This window comes from Loa loa, assembly GCF_000183805.2.
Source record: "Loa loa unplaced genomic scaffold supercont3.198, whole genome shotgun sequence".
NCBI classification, from domain to species: domain Eukaryota; kingdom Metazoa; phylum Nematoda; class Chromadorea; order Rhabditida; family Onchocercidae; genus Loa; species Loa loa.
The window spans coordinates 68294-85439 of record NW_018108378.1 but is presented as its reverse complement, the minus strand read 5'-3'; the positions used below and the strand labels follow the sequence as shown (position 1 = coordinate 85439).

The 17146-nt window shown below is 33.8% G+C and overlaps 3 protein-coding genes across 5 annotated transcripts; 1 reads left to right on the top strand and 2 right to left on the bottom strand.

The window, feature by feature from the left end:
* Positions 1–238: 238 nt before the first annotated feature.
* On the top strand, positions 239–1624 carry LOAG_06575 (hypothetical protein; the record flags this gene model as incomplete). Its single annotated transcript, XM_003142111.2, has 3 exons — positions 239–474; positions 780–972; positions 1373–1624. The coding sequence occupies exons 1-3, from the start codon at positions 263–265 to the stop codon at positions 1622–1624; spliced, it is 657 nt and encodes a 218-aa protein (XP_003142159.1). The 5' UTR covers positions 239–262.
* A 1228-nt stretch (positions 1625–2852) lies between these two features.
* On the bottom strand, positions 2853–12425 carry LOAG_06574 (the record flags this gene model as incomplete). 2 transcript variants are annotated; one of them, XM_020447177.1, is made up of 17 exons in its annotated part: positions 2853–3167; positions 4707–4862; positions 5852–6019; positions 6351–6471; positions 7118–7270; positions 7819–7969; positions 8080–8185; positions 8607–8734; positions 8928–8998; positions 9288–9388; positions 9723–9914; positions 10224–10317; positions 10488–10690; positions 10784–10958; positions 11391–11535; positions 11831–12041; positions 12276–12425. In XM_020447177.1, the coding sequence occupies 17 exons, from the start codon at positions 12423–12425 to the stop codon at positions 3048–3050; spliced, it is 2445 nt and encodes an 814-aa protein (XP_020302566.1). In that variant the 3' UTR covers positions 2853–3047. The 2 variants fall into 2 exon arrangements, with proteins under 2 accessions (XP_020302566.1, XP_020305500.1); XM_020447178.1 differs by lacking the exons at positions 2853–3167; positions 6351–6471 and adding an exon at positions 3931–4247.
* A 572-nt stretch (positions 12426–12997) lies between these two features.
* On the bottom strand, positions 12998–16634 carry LOAG_06573 (the record flags this gene model as incomplete). 2 transcript variants are annotated; one of them, XM_020447176.1, is made up of 9 exons in its annotated part: positions 12998–13114; positions 13536–13726; positions 13886–13976; positions 14139–14267; positions 14526–14761; positions 14905–15048; positions 15201–15322; positions 15446–15527; positions 15744–16634. In XM_020447176.1, the coding sequence occupies 7 exons, from the start codon at positions 16632–16634 to the stop codon at positions 13964–13966; spliced, it is 1617 nt and encodes a 538-aa protein (XP_020305499.1). The 2 variants fall into 2 exon arrangements, with proteins under 2 accessions (XP_020305499.1, XP_020302565.1); XM_020447175.1 differs by having other exon boundaries at positions 13016–13114; positions 14144–14267.
* Between the last annotated feature and the right edge of the window lie 512 nt (positions 16635–17146).

Here is a 17146-nt window from a genome sequence, read left to right as displayed (position 1 = left end):
ATATATATATATAGGGAAACAAAGAATGATAGAGAAGGGATGGGGAGTATGCGTAATTTGCTCTAAGTAACATACCTTATTTCAATTCTTTAAATGTTAGTAGTTCTACTTATATTATCGTTGGGCAGAAGACGACTGCTTATCTTTCCTCTTTTAGCCCAAGCCTTTGCCCTTTATTCTTAATTTCTTTTCGAAATAGTAAAATATAAATCAGTTCACTCAGTATTCAAAAATTCTCAGGGAGTCAAATTTCTTTGACGATATGCGTCTAAAAACATGGCGAGCGTATGAATGGGCCAATATTGGTGGCGTTGTATATACGCTACTATTAATTTTTGGTATTTACTTCCTAATATTGTTCTATACATGCCCAGCAACTTATCAACCTGACTATTGTACCCGGGCAAATTGTTTCGCTATCGTTATCATTTTGGAATTGCTCGTCAATTTTCTTCTGTTCGTCATCTATAGCAGGTATTTATTAATTAATATCAAGTATTGATGAAATCGAACTTAAGCATCGATATCGATAGCGCGTATTATAAAATTGTGTGGCTGTCATTCATAGGTAAGAATTCTGATATGCTAGTTGTCTGGTACAAGAACTGTTCATGCATCGAAATGAAACTAATGATGATGATCATTAAGCTAGTTCCACAAAATTATTTTATAAATTAAATACAATTTAAAATAAATCAATCTTTTTTAGTTCATCAATGATTTTTTTAGTTTTATTAATTGTGGTGAGTAGATTTTACAAATGTAAAATCTTTTTTTAGGCGTAACGATCCACAACGTTGGCTCCAAGGTGTTGCAGTTTTAACAAATGTGAAAGGTGCCGGTAAATATTGTTTAGAATGTAATCGAATAGCACCGTTGAGGAGTCATCATTGCAGACTATGTAATATGTGCGTTCTGAGGAAAGATCATCATTGCTTCATGACGGGTGCCTGTGTTGGAATTGCTAATCAGGTTAGCTAACGGAGAGGAAATTTTGGGGACACTTAAGGATGAAAGACGCTGAAGATTAAAAAGTATAGAACAATGCTGTTTATTTTGTTTATCACATAAGTAAGCTTACTTTAGCTCTTGTTGCATGTAACCTATGGAAAGTGCTTTAGAGCCAAGATAATGTGTGCAATTACCTAAGTATAAATGCATTAATTAAATAAGTTGATAAAGCTCATATAAAGTGACGCATGAAAAAAGTTACCCACTACAATCATAGATTAAATTTTATTATCGGTTATCATTGTTATCATTATCATTATCAGCACTATTACAAATGCTCATTTCACTTCCTACTAAGTTTATCTTTCCCATTTTAACTTGACCATTGTGTTTCCAATTTTTCCACTAAAATATATTTCAGCGTTTTTTCATCGTATTTGTTCTATGGGCAAGTATTGGTGCTGCTGTAGGGTCGTTTTACCTTCTGATGTATTTGCTGCGACATGTGGAATCTAATATTTACCCATTTGGTTGGTTGAAGCTCCTAGCACCGGTTGCTGTCATTCGATGGATTATTTCCGATGAAATATTCGCCAACACAGTTATTTGCGTTCTATTCAGCATATGCACAGCCACCTCCATTGTTGCCCTTATTTTTTTGGTTTACAGGTGAAAATTCTGCTTTTCAACTCCAATGTTTTTACGCTTAAGTTTTCCTTTCATTCTTCTGCTCATTTTTCATATACATAGTATGTTGCAAAATGAATCTAGGATTTTTTGAATTCTATCGTATCATTATCGTCATGATCGTTATTATCTAAACTGATTCAGATGAACTTCTAAAATTTTATTTATAGAGAATCTTCTTCAATAAGTTTGCATGATTTTAGATGTTTTATACATTAAATGGTTATACGATGTATGATTATCACACATTAAGCAGAAGGATTGAATTACATGGTGATGGTGAAACCTATTCAGAAAGGTATAAAGTTAACAGAAATAGTTTTCTTTATTGTTTCCTCTTCTATTTAGTACCTGTTTAATCTGTTTATCACTTCATTATCCCGGAACTGGATAGTACTCGACCAACATTCAGCAAGTCTATTATCGATTTGCTTGAAGCTTCTCATAGTTTTGACTATTCTATTTCAAAGGCGTAAAATCGACAACCTTTACGTTGGTTTCTACCCATTATGTTGAACCATTTCTTAAAATACTCCATACAACTATTAATGAATTTTGCCTGATGAATGTACAAATTGAACGTTTACATATCTCCGTGTTCTTTATTACTTTATTACTCGTCTCATCAAATTCCATCTATCATGAAAGAAACGGCGGAAAACGAAAAAAAAAAAATGGGATGGATTGATCGTTGAAAACGTGCACATGTTTTGCATAGTTTATTGGAAGCTGTAATCCATTATTAGTAGTGGTTACAACCTGAGATGGACAGATGAACCATTGCATGATATTGCTTGAAGCATTGCACTCCGAAGATCGTACTATCATTGTAATGATTTTTTCCCTTATTATCTACCGTTCCTTCAATTAATGTACACACTGTAATTAACCTTTGAACCTCGACATAGAATTCACACAGTACTACAAGATCGTCTAGATAAATATGGAGCAATATCGAATACTTCCCTTACTCGTTTATTTTAGAAATGTTTTAATATTCAAATGACTCCAGGATAATTTTCGGTATAACGTCTTTAGAAAAAAAAAAAAAGAAAAAATCAGTTTTGCAATCATGAAAAAAGACAACGATTGAAGTTTGGTGTCAGAATTTAAATCCTACAACAAAGATTTGAACGAGTTTCCAATGTTTTTCAATTTGGAGAGGAAAAACGAAAGAATTGTAAATGTTGCTATAAATATCTGCTTTTCCAGATTAAGGATGGTATTTGGTCATTATTGGGCAGTAAATTTTATTGTTCCATTGCTTTGTTTTCCGAATCAACTGACCGCAGATGTTGCTCGAAATTTATTTTCGTCGTATTCGAAAGATATGTAGTAATTTTCCAATTTATATCTACAATATGCATTCATAAATGTCTCCTTCACTGATGGCCATCGGTTTTTTAGTGTTAGCTTTTCAATCTAATTAGTATTGTTGTAATTTGATGCCATAGGATTGAAGACAATTCGTCCAATTCATCTTGCAATTCGGTTTGTAGCTTATTTACTGCATCCTTTATCATTTTCACCTGCAATTTCTAATCAGTTTTTCTTTTTCTGATTTGCTTCGGAAATTATTAACGTGCTGAAGCTGTAAACAAATAAGATATTTCCGTAACTCTTTGGAAATTTCCGAAAATGTAGATTTGATCCCTCCTTAATAGTTTAGAGAAATGTTTTGAAAATGTTAATCAAAATACGCAATACTTTCGCTCAGAACAAGCAGAAGAGTTCATTTTGATGGGACCCCCTATCTTGCTTTCCAAATAAAAAGAGGGCCAACTGTAGTCGGACTTCGAAGTAAAAAAATCTGAAGAACACTCATCTCAGATTCGGTTTCATCATGAAATATAAGACTAACTACAAGTGCAATCAATAACTGCAACAATTAATCCATGGCATACAAATTTATTTGATGATGACAAAATTCAGACAGTCTATTTGTCTATTTCTTAGCAATGCCTTATACTATTTTTGCAGTCTGTCGGATTGATTTATGTGACATTTGTCAGTTTGTCATTATATTTACACTCTTGCAAATCAGTGTTATCAGTTTGCAGTGACAGTATCAACTCTTCATTATGTTTACAGCTTATTTCACAATCAGTTGAATCGATGCATTATAAATTAACTAATTCATTACAATGTATGGGACTTGTTTACACAATAATCAATTTCTCAGGCTATTTAAATCTTTCAAAGGAACGGTAATTTACCGTATTGGTGATAATGTTAACATTTATAAAAGAAAAAGTAACTAGTGGGAATGAGACAAAATTTTAAACAGTAACACTCTTCCCTTTAAAAGTTCATGTGGGCTCTTTCTTTTAGCAAGCAAAATAAAGATTTTTCTCAAGTACGGTCTTAGTTGGACCACTCGTTCATTACCCGAAAAATAACTTTTTGCAGTATTTGAAATACTTCTCACAATTAATTGTATCAAAGAAGCAAATTGTGTTAAACGTATGCTATGATCTTTTACGAATTATTAAAATAAAAATTGCTATATCACAATCTTCGCATACATTGCATGAGGGAAAGTTCTATAGCGATTTGAGATACTTCGCTAAAGTTTCCACGTCGTGTTTCCCATCGGTACGCAAATATTTCTAAGAAATATTGATAAAGTAGAAGCATGTAAATGATAGTGTACTGTGGTTATTCGAGCAGTATTTTATAAAAAAGTAATCTAAAATGCTATTGAGTCTCGCTTTCAGTTCTTAAAATATGAAAAGAAAATTTAAAATATTTTAATAGATCATGAACAATTAATACAGTCAATATTAATAATTAACCAATTAATTGATTTAAGTTGGGGGATTTTTCATTTTCTAGTCCAAAATGTCAGGTAGGATATCGTATTTAATGAAGAATCTATCTACATAAGAATGAGATATCGATCAAGTCAGAGAGGAGCTTTTTAAAATGATGATAACTTTTCTTAATAATCCATTTATAAAAATTGTCTTCTGCCCTTCATGTTGAACCAGTGACAGTCTTCTCAAGACAGTCCATGCGACTATTAATAAATTTTGTCTGATAAATGTATAAATTGTACGTTTACGTACCTCCGTATCCCAAAGGAGACCAACAATTACTTCATTTCTGTTTTCATCAAGTTCCACATGTGACGCAAGAGGTGGTGAAAAACGAAAAAATGGGATGGACTGATCATGAGCCCAAGAACGTGCACGTGTCACGCATGGTCCATTGGAAACTGTAACCTGTAACATAAACTCAGAGGTAATTATATCGAGAGATGGACAAATGAACCCATTGGATGATACTGTTTAGAGCATTGCACTCCGAAAATTGTAACATCATTATAATGAGCTCTTCTCTTGTTATCTACCATTTCTTCGTTTAATGTTCACTACATCCTGCGATTGACCTCTGAATCTCGACATAGCAATCCACACAGTACTACAAGATCATCTAGGTGAAATATGGCAAGTGTGAACAGCGTCAAGTACTCTCCGTAGTCCATTATTTTTGGAACGTTCTGACATCGAAGGGTGCCAGAACCGTGGGTTGATTGTATAATTGGAGTTTCGGGCAGGGCAATAGTTGTGCTCGGACATCCAACAAATAATTTCAGATTTGACAGTGTTTGTATTTGCGTATGTTTGCACTCGTTTGAAACTCTGAGAACTTATAAACATTCTCAGGTAAGCTTTGAAAGTCCTGAACTTTGGCAAGGTAACTGAAGTTCAATATTAGGGAATGAGGGTAGAGATGTCAGTACGGTAATTTCTTTTTTTTATTCATCAACTCTATCAGAGTACAAGCAAATCAGCTCAGCAAATTAGTCCCAAACAATATCGTTCGCCACTGTTATATATGTTGTAAGTAAGACTACAGAGAATAAAAGTATGAAAATATTCCACATATTTAGACAATTCCTCATATCCCCATAACCTTTATTCTCTCAAAACGATAGTACTGCAATTGGGTTTACAATTTGAATGAAGTAATCAGACTTACTCAAAAATACCCGGGTAAATAAATAGCTTATCCTACAAGAAGTAATTTATGTCGTACGAACTCGTGTGGAAAGAAGAAACCAAAGAGGAGATGAAAGAAGTTCAACCCATAAGGAGATAACTAAAAATTATTTGTGCTATAAGAATGCTGCACAAGAATTCACTTAAACTTGGTGAAATTCTGCCAAGTTGGTAAAACTGATTCCATAAATAAACGCAAATAAACCAACCTGTTCTACAAGAAGATTTTTTAAACTTATCAAATCCTCAAACATAGATACGCCTTCGGCAAAACCTCCAGGCAAACCAAAATTCCATCTCATGCTTCCTAACTCTTCAGGCGGCGCTTGACCAGTTCCCAATGACACAATGCAGCCAATGTGTACAGTCTCTTTTTCCTGAAAACTTTAATATTTTCATCTCAGGTATGGAGCAAACTCGCTTTAAATGAGTACACCAGTAACAGGATTGCATATAATTTCATCCAGATATCAGTTGAATAGGTTACTTACTCAATTAATGCTTTCGGACTTCTTCGTTAAGTGACTGGTAATAAAATGACGATATTTAGCATCCAAACTTCAGATAATTATCCGATATTAAGGTCTATAGTTTTCCTCTCACGACACTCTTTGCTTCAGTTTACAATTAATTAAGTAATGAAATGGCCTTTTAATAAATGCCATGTCTTTTTTTTGCAATAAATAAGAAATTCAACGAATAACTTGCCGCTTTCATACATGCAGCATTATAAGTATGTATGTCTGACATAAGATCAAGCGTTGGATTATTTGATATTAATCCACCATCAACAAAATTATCTTTCGGTGTGAAGAACATTGGAGCAGCGCTACAAAATATACTCAGTAGTCAGCTATTATTAACACTTATTCCTTCCTTCTCCAATCCGTTAACTGCAGTTGACACTTGATAACAAACGTATAATCAAAAAAATGTCATATTGTGTATATAAAGTGAGAGTATATATTAAACTGTTGATATTTACTATAATCTAAACTATGATGCTATGTTGATATTAGTGTCACTGCAATCCATATAAATTTATGCATCAGGAATCCTTCCTTCTCCACGCCTTCTACTAAAAGTTCGAGATGATATCAAGTACATATCTAGACCGGCTAGTGTTTGGATTTATTAACCGAAATTTGTTGCAGCAATTTCTACCACTTCGAATAAATAACTATATTATAGTCAACAACAGCACTGATAATCAAACGACTCAGATGTTCGAACAACATAAATCCTCTAACAGAGAGAAGTTTTTGGTCCATATAAAACTTTGCCTATTAGTGCCAAATATATCATGGCTCATATTTCATTTCCTTCATTTCCAAAAGATCTAATTTTTATCCTACGACAAAAAAGTCAAGGCATTATATATATTCATTTATTTACAACATATAAATACTACGAAATGTTTTTTTGACACACTTACTTTCAAATATATTGAAGTGATTAAGGAACATATAGCTTACCTAGAGTACCGCGCACATTTCCATATTAAGTTCTCACAGGGATCATCAAATCCCAAGGCCTCGTTTTCAGCTTTACTAACTGGTAAAGTGTAGTTGCGAAAGAGTTTCAGCTGTGGTGGATTTCTTCGTACACATGAAGCCGTCACAATAACTCTGAAAACAGCAACAGGAAGATAGATATTCAAGCGTTGTCAATAACCAAATATTTATCTCAAGTAAAAATATTTCATTGGATGTATTTAATATATGCAGCTATAAGAAAATACAGTTATAATTATTTTGCATTTGAAATACGAATAACATTGCAATCTAGAATGCTGCATTCAAGATATTAAACAAATGACAACAAAAGTATTATTTGGACGACAATCCTGTACCACGAACGTTTTCGCATGACCCATCTTAAAAATATTTCATTATTAGAGATTTTCCTAAATTGGCAAAACATGAGCCAGTCTTCCTAATTTGTTTGTTTGCCTAATCACCCAGCCAAATTATCATTTCTAATCATGACCAGAATTTAATGATTTGTAGAATAGACCGATTCGCGATTCTAAGAAGATATCAAACGAATAAATCATATGAATAAATCAATAGTAAAAATTCTGTTACAAATGGTCACCATGTAATAGAAAAGAAAGATACGACAAAAATTAGGACTTCAGAAAAAAGATTTCCTAAAAAGTGAAACATGAATATACTTTTTAGATGTTAATTGTGCCATCGTTGTCTTTTCGCCAAAATTTTCGCAGAGAATACCTTCGATCACTTTTTCTGAATATGGTCGTCGACCACCAAATAGTTCATCCTTCATGCGTAGATAAAGACTTTGACAGTGCTTTAACGAATACCCTTTAAGAAAATTTTTTTTAGCGAGATCATTCTAAGCTTATCTGGAATTTGTGTATTTATATAAACTGTGAAAAAAAATAACAGAAATTATGGACATGAAAATGACAGACCTTTCGTTAGCCCCAATGCAATCACTGCTCCTGTACTAGTTCCGCATAACCATTGAAAGTGCTTCATGACAGAATGACCCAACAATTTCTCAATATGCATCAATATCTGAAACAGAATAATTTGACTGATGTAAGATGCGACTGCACAAGTTGAATAACCGAGGAGTGGAAGGGAAGAAGAGTTGGTTAACATGATTAAAAGTTTTCTCGATGACCGATATATTTATTTGCTATTCTTAACCATGCGACTATTCAATATGTTGCGCTTAAACTAATACAATCTCAGTATAATATACTTATATTTATGTCTTTCTCAATATATATCTCCAATTTGAATATAAAAAATGTATATGGGGAAAAGAAAAACTTTTTCCGATATTTTGGAGTGGAGAACACATGCGTCATGTGAAATGGAGCATAAAATATCTAATACCTGACACTTTTTGCATTAATTAGTGGTCCGAATGTTAAGAGAAAACAAACCAGTATAGCATAAAATCAATAAAAAGAACTACTTCGAGAGATACCTGCAAAAGTACTAAGCCTCTTATTCCACCACCATCGAAGCTTATTACATTGACCAACCGTTGCCTTTGTTCTGGTGTCATTCGATCCCGCTCCTCTATTGCTCTTTCTTGCATAAGATCAGATAAAACTGAAATTCATTTTAATAAAACAATCATTACAAACAAAAAGACAAAACGGTCAAAGATTAAAGGATATTTGCAAACGTCTGAACTTTTAACATCTAGATAGGAAATCAAAATTTTTCGTGGATTATTCGAAATTTTGAAAAAAAATCAATTAAGCTAATTGTTTTATAAAGTCTGCTCCTCAATAAAACGTACCGTTACCTAAAACTGGTCGAATGGTTGATGGTGGATAAGCAAAGAGCTTCAAACACTCCATAATTTCTGTGCTGAATTTGTATTACATTTTTCAGCATAGATGTGATATAATCAACGAAGTACTTACATTTCTTGAATAAAACTCTCGAAGGGATTCCATTGGAAAAAATAATTGGGATACCTTACTCGTATAAAAAGGGTTGGACTAAGAGTATAACTAAAAGTCAAGTAGTTGAAGAAGATTCCATAAACATCAACAATCAGAGCTAAAATAACAGTTATTTTGCTCATTTCATTTTTCAAAAAAAGTTCCCAGACATGAACAGATAAATCTCTAATAAATATCCGTACAAAACTTACTTGCTCCTTCCAACAACCAGAGCTGTTTCCCCGCGACTGTTCTTTAATTGTACTGATGCTCCAAAACATAGTAATAGTTTCACAAGAGTAACATTCCCATCCTAAAGAAAACTGTGTTCAAAAACCAATATGAAGCATTCATAATTTTAGCTCCTGATCTATTCTCAAAATACTTCCTCGTTCTTTCGAATATTGACAGCAATATACAGCATAGCTTCAAAATCATACCAAATAATGTTCCAGAAATTTCAAACAATTCAAAAAGATACCATAAAGCATGTGATGCAAAGAAATAATATCTGTCCGACAAACAATCAGTAATTTCGAAATTATCACTCACCGATGAAAAAATCTCGAATAATTCGTTGATGTCTATCTTAGAAAAACACAATTTTGGACTTTATCCGACCCTAGCTCATTGAAATCAAAACATGCCTTAGAAGATACATGCAACGGGGTATTCCCGTCATAATCTGCAATATTTACATCAGCATTGTGCGTCAGGAATGTAAAACTTTGTGACAAATCATTTCGGGCTATAGCACAATACAGCGGCGTTTGACCCAAATTATTTCGAACATTTATATTGATGACATCGCCAAGATCTCCCAGAATATGGTACAACAACTGGAATGTTTTTTCTTTCGAGAGATAAATAATTGAGCCAAATCTTTCTTATCCCACCACGAATGCATCATATCTCTCATTTTCTCATTTACTGTCATGGAATTCTTTGATCAGAATTTGAATTAGTATAATAAAAAATTTTAATACTTCAATCTAAAACACAGAAACTGGATGCAAATACTTTCGCTCCATTAAGTCAACATATTGAAAAAATGTGTCATATTGAACCATCTGATAGAAATAATTCTGATTACCATGTTTTTGTGAAGCACCATAATCAGTTGTAAATACACACAAGATTAAACTTACTTTTACTTCCAGTTTTTCATGAAGAATAGTTGATGAACCATCGATCTCTTCGACTAAGAACTGTGGAGCTCGTATTAATAATAAATCGACTATCCTTGAAAGAGATTATTAATTTTTTCGAATTATTGCACAACTAAAATTCAAACACATTAATAACCACATTCAGTTTTAGAAAATAGCTGTAAAAATGTACTGTAAATCTAAGAAAAAGGGATGAAAAGAAAAAAGAGGGCATTTACATGCAAAAAAAAAACCAATGAATACTTCGGTAAATCGGGTGACGAAACAGCTACAGCAACCATAACAGCCAAAGAACCGCCCGGGAACGGACCGGTTGAACAATCTGCATCCAACAAAAATTCTACGCACTTGGCTTTGGCTGAACGAATAGCAAGACAAAGTGGTGATAAGCCATCTTTATCAATTACATCAACAGCATCCCAAAAATCCTCAGCTCCAGCTAATAACTGAATGTAATAAAAAGTAATATTACTAGTGTATGGTAAGAGAACAAAAATGAATGCAACAGGTTATGCATACGAAGAAACCAACTAATACACCTTCAGTATTTCTATATTATTTTCGGCACCATAATGCACGGCATTCCTGAAATGACAATCCTGTTCTGTAGTGTGGGCACCTAAGTTCAGGAGTACTTGAACAGCCTCTTTAGCATCATTCTTCACTGCTATGTGCAATGGATAGTAACCATCAAGGGATACTTCATTAACCATGCTGCAAGGAAGTAGTTTATCTTATGGGATCTAAGCAAAATGCGTTTTTTATTAATTCTAAAAATGTAAATCATCATTAGAGAGAGATAAAGGAAAAAAGGCAATTATGCAATAATGATTTTTTGTTGAAATAGGACTTTCTAGAAGTTAGCTATTGATGTTAACTAAATATTTTTGGATTACAGTGTCTTTGATATTATAATCATCTTGGGAAAGTAAAAATTCTGAATTTCTAAAAGAATTTTTCAGGATATTTTTAGCTGTGACATCATTTTAAGCCTCAGTTTTGGATCAATTCAACAAAGTTATTGTTGCAAGCGAACTTTTGAAAAAAAAAAAAGAAACTCTTATTTTTGAATAACTCCTACACAAATAAACATTGGTGCTTCCGAAAATTTTTCATATATACATTGTTGAATCACACTTTACAGACCTTGGACGATTCTTACACAACGCGACGATAACTTTCGGAAAGTTACAAGCAGCAGCATGATGTATATCATTAAATTTGGGATTTTTGATCACCGAATCTCTCAATTGTTCCAGTTCAGCCTCGAATAATTTCGAACTTATTTTCTCTGAAAAAGAGTCGGTAGTTACTGTGTATGAAAAGTTATATTGTAGGAGAAAGAAAATTAAAAGCCAGTTAAACTTTTCCTTGATGCCCAATATACCATCATGTTCCGATAGACATTTTCGCCACTAACAAAAAACATGCTATGCTGACAATCGAAAACTTGATATAGATGAGAAAGACACAAAATAATAATCACCTAATACCATGCAATTGATAAGATGACGTATACGCGGAAAATAACAGAAAAATATTTTATGATTTTACTCGACAGGCTTCCAAACTTTCAGAAATATTACCCAAAATGTTAACAAGTAGTTTCAGACTATTCAATTGATCCCTTAGCGATTCTGCTTCATCATGCTCCCGTGTACGCCAAATCTTCAAAGTTCTCGGCAAATATACAACATAATATGTCCCATCTCTTGGTTTATCCACATACAATGCAAACGTGTAAAAATCATCACATTTCTTGAAGGTCCTCAACTTCGAAGCATTTATGGCTTCCACCTAAATAGAATAATCGCTGTCCAATTTTATCCAAGAAAGAATGCAATACATCATAACCTTTAACCTCGACGAATTTATTTATTCCATTACTAGTTATTTTCTCGGCTATATACCATTAACAAATCGCATAAGTCTACCATTGATTAAATGACTCAATTATTCGGCAGTAATGATTTGACAATCATATATTCAGTATGGCAGCAGTCTACCAAATACTTTGAAATAAGCTTGAACCTTTTCTGGTTTCGATGAAAGAACAGCAGAAACAGCTCGGCCACAAGCACTCACCACCGCTCCACAATTTTGTGTCGCTGCCACATCTCGGACCTTTTTCAAGATACTCAACATAGTTCGACGCTTTAAAAGTTTCTTCAGTTTTTTCATGTTTGAATCATTAAACCACACGACCAGGGGATATCGGATGAAATGAAAATTAATAATGCAATGACGCTCTTAACTCCTATTTTATAATCTCCTGATTCCTTGATGAATAACCTCAATCATATATAAATCTAGTGTTTACACTATAAAGTGTAGTGACAGTCTTGACATACACTAAACATATCGTTCTAAAATATCCAGTGATATTAAACTGGATCCTTGCCTTTAATTCCACTTCATATGAAAATTTTGCAAGTACCTTTCTAAGGGAAGCAAATGTCTAAATCCTCTCGTTCTCTTCCCTTATTCTAATTAAAGCCAAATGGAATATCTTTATCAACGGCAAGATAATGATTAAAGTCAAGGGAAGCTCCAAGTAAATCGCGGAAAGATAAAATGCCCTTTAATGTGCCTTTAATGATTGTAATAATATAAGTTGAAAGAATTACCACCAGAAAAGTCTAAAAAAAATCCATGAATTACAATAAACGCATGAAATTCTGGAATCTTTTGTTTCCAAGCAATGAGTTTCAAATAATTTACTACATTAGAAAGCAAGAAACCATTCGATATAAAAGTGGAGAAAAGTCGTATCACAGAATCAGTAATGGTCGGAGAAGACGAAAAGACTGCTGTACATATGAGAATGAGTCTCCGGCTGCTAGAAATACCGCCGTGACCAGTTCTTCTATCTGCAAGAAATAAATAAAACTAGCATTATATAGAAACGAAATTTTACATGCGAACCAAATCTTCGTTCAAGCAAACTAAGATTGTTCAAATGCTTTTAATTTTAAGCTATATTCAGCTGGAAGCTGAAAATCAAAATATGTAAATAATATTCCTCTGAATTATAACGTACGGCATGAGATTCTAAAACTCCTGAATTCCTCAATTCAATTTTCAGAATAACGTAAACAAGTCAATGAAACGCCAAATATCAAGCAAAGAAGAAGTCGATGCATGTAAAAAATATGTAATATGCGTATGTCAACACATATAAACGTAAAAAAAAAAGTGTGAAAAAAAGGTAGAAAAAAAACGCTAATTTACAAAAGTATGAACATGCACATGGATACATTACACATAAGTAAACATAAGCAGGAAACAAACTTCTTCAGAAGGTGCGTCAACCGCGCTGATATGTTGAGCAAACTGATTACTGAAAAATGAAATTTGCCGCCCGAGTAAGCAATGAAATTCAGAAAACGGTTCCTGCTTCACTGTAGTTGCCGTAATTAACATCAGCTGTCCTAATTTATGAATTGACTGCACACTTTGAGCGGTAAAATCAGCCAAACATTCTGCAGATCATAATATGACATTTCGGAGTAAGTCAATATAGAGTGAGCGTAAATCTAAAATTGTCCTTAAGTCGTTAAATATTAATTAAAAAGTAAAGTTTTCAGAGAAACGTCGAGAACAAGACAACGCTATTCTAGTTCGGAAAAGAAACAAAATACCCAAGAAAACTTCGAAAATTTGATCACTGGAATCTGATAGTTTTTCTAAACGTTCTTGACATCGCCTATAGGCATCCATCAAGCCCGAACCCTGGAAAAATGATTGGATACAATGAATCTAAGGTCATTCATGAAAATAATATATGAAAATAAATAACAAACAAGATCACGGATGTAAGTAAAGTAACGAACATGCAGTAAAACACAATTTCAGCACCCTTTGATCTATCACATAGAACAAATGAAAACCAGCCTCACGTTGTAAGGTAGAGCGATGGCTAATAATATTTCTTTGAAATTTTGGAGGAAATTTTCTTGTTCATTATCCTGATATTCTTCCAAAGTATTCGCCAAATCTTCAGCAAAAATTTCATTTACTTTGCTGAAAAGTGAACAATGAAATGTTGAAATTTAAGCTTCAAAATTTCAAAATCAAAGAAAAAACTCAGGTAACTTATTAATCACCTTCTTCTATGTGTTTTCAGCGCTTATTGTGGCGGCGTTTTGGCCAATAAATGCCCCAGCTATCCTTTCAAAAATAAAAGATGGCTTTTCAAAGGTTAGAATATAAGCCAGTGCATTCAAGTTCAAGATTTTAAATTAGAAAAAAATTAGGGAATTTGAGAAAACATAAAAATACCTCTTTCTCTGTGACGGAATTTTTCTTAAATAATTTTTGGAGAGCATTTCGAGGCCTTCCAAATGAAGCATACCACTAAATCTTTCGAAGAAGTCAATAAATGTAAGTTCGCGCTTTGTAATACAATTACTTTCGAATGTCGTCTCTTCTGCTCGACTTTCACGCAACTCTCGTAAAACTTCGGATAAATTTTGACCTCTTTCTGGTTCGAAAATAAATCGCCTTTTCTCGGAACCCTAATTTTCAAACATTCTAAAGTAAGAAATCGAGAATTCATACCTTACATCAAACCCAAAGGAAAAAAATAACAAATTTCATTCTCTTTATATATGCATTACTATTTGCGCATGCCATCGTATGAGCAAGACAGTAACCAAACCTGTTCTGGTATAGTTAATTTTTCAAATGTCTTCTTGCCAAGTGCTTCAAGTACGTCCAGCGAACCCGTTACAACGTTAGCTCCAAAACCTGCGAACAGCTTGCCGTATGATTTTATACTAGAGCTAGCTACTTCTTCCGTTTCCTGCAAAATCCAGCATTTCAAGCATCTGAAATGACAAAACAATTTAATTTTGAATTTTAAGATATAATTATAAAATTGATATACTTTGAATTATAGCAGGACTAAATCCATCAAATATAAAATAAACTCAAGTAAAAAAAAAAATAGCTAACTTTCGCAGCCACTGCAGAATCATTCACACGCCTCTCTACTGGTTGGTTTCTTACTAATTCTTCTGGCGCTGGTAATCCAAGACCTGATTCAACAACGCTGGATATGTTTGTTAAACCTTCCCCTGAAAAGGATATAGCATTTAGTAGGAAGTAAAAATTAAAATTCACAGCATATGAAGAAAAAATGTGACAAATTTCACCAACATGTTGAACATCACCACCGGTATGATACAAGCATTACTAACCAACAGCAGTGACCACATCGCCAAATTCAGTCCAATCCCAAAATGATTTGCTTGTCTTGATTTCTTCTTTTTTCTGCCGAGCCTGAAACATAAAAGAACGGAATTTTTGATGAAGCCAAAGAGTGCATGGAAATCACCAAGATTTCCCTGTTATTAAATTTAAATGCACTTTTTTTCAGAAATTGATTTGAATCATGCACCTCCCGAATAAGATTTCTGCAAATCAGACATTATTTAATCTCTACTTGTGGGAATTTTAACGGTTCGAATAAAGAATAATGAATATTGAAACACCAACCTCCGATTTCGAATTAGCAATAATTCGATCTTCTTCATCCGAAGCCAACATCCGTGGCGGTTCTCGGTTTTCATCTAAAATTCCGCTATCATTCCCATCTCTTCGTGAATATTGCATTTCCCAATCATCCCACCCGTCATGATCAATATCGGTCTTTTCTTCGGACCGTTCTTCGATTTCCTCTGCTACACTAACATTATCTACATTATCAATAACTCTCGATACAAGCCCACATTCAGAAGCTTTATTTTCTTTTCTAGACATTTTATAGCTATTTATTCCAACTTTTCGCTCATCTTCGTCTTCAAATCTATTCATTCCGAATAGCTCCTCATCTTTTCGGAAAATTTTATCAGACTCGCTATAATTTCCCGAACTGGATACCTTCCCAATACCCATCCAATTGTGCTGTGAAGTGGGATATTCAAAGGTCTGGGAATTGAGTATCTTTCGAGAAGCGAGATCACTTATTCCGGATTCTTGAGTTGAAATGATTTTCCTTTCTGGATCAAAATGAGCTTCATCCACTGCTACACAATCATCGTTTTGTCTCGCCGGAATAAATTTGCATGTTGCAGGTTCTTCGGAAGATGATAAATTCTGATACATTTGTTTCTTCCGATTTGAGGATAACACTTCAAGTATTCTAGTATTTGGCATTTCATGGGTTTCTCCGAATTCATGTCTATTATCTTCGGTAGCATCAACCTTCCTTCTTTCATCAAATTTCCCAATCTTTAGGCTACTATCATTGCTGTTTGCGTCTTCCCGGTCCGACAAACTATCAACGGCACTATGAAATGATTCCGTTTCCGAGTCCGTCATTCTAAAATTATACATTGCATTAGATTCGGAAGATACGGACACTATGAGGCGTTCCAGAACGGACATTTAAACATACAGCTAACAATATGTTTAATAAGACCGCTTGAATAACATATATCACTTCAATTTCCAAAAACTTTCATATAATCTTGCAAATCCGACATACACCAAAGAAATATTTTCTCTTTTTTTCGTCCGCGTTCCTCTGCCACTTAATCTAAGCTAACCTTCCACCTTTAATCTTTAGGAAAACTAAACTTCCCCGGAAGAAAAACTAAATCCGCAAATGTATCCATGTTGCGGCCCTTTGACCGTAAAATATTCATCGGTCTAGAGCAGGAAATAAATTTCAATCCAATGGATGTGATAGTACTTAGGATCGCATGATGTAGTTGTTGCACGCATGATTAACATGTTACAGTGCGAGACGCGTGTGTGTCATCATTTATAGATGCCACAAATTCGTGAAGACCACTACCATCTACAAGAGATCATATCTCTAAGGTTATCATCTATACCACACCACGATGATGCAAACACTAGATGCCCTCGCGACTCGCCGTTTTCATTATGACTGC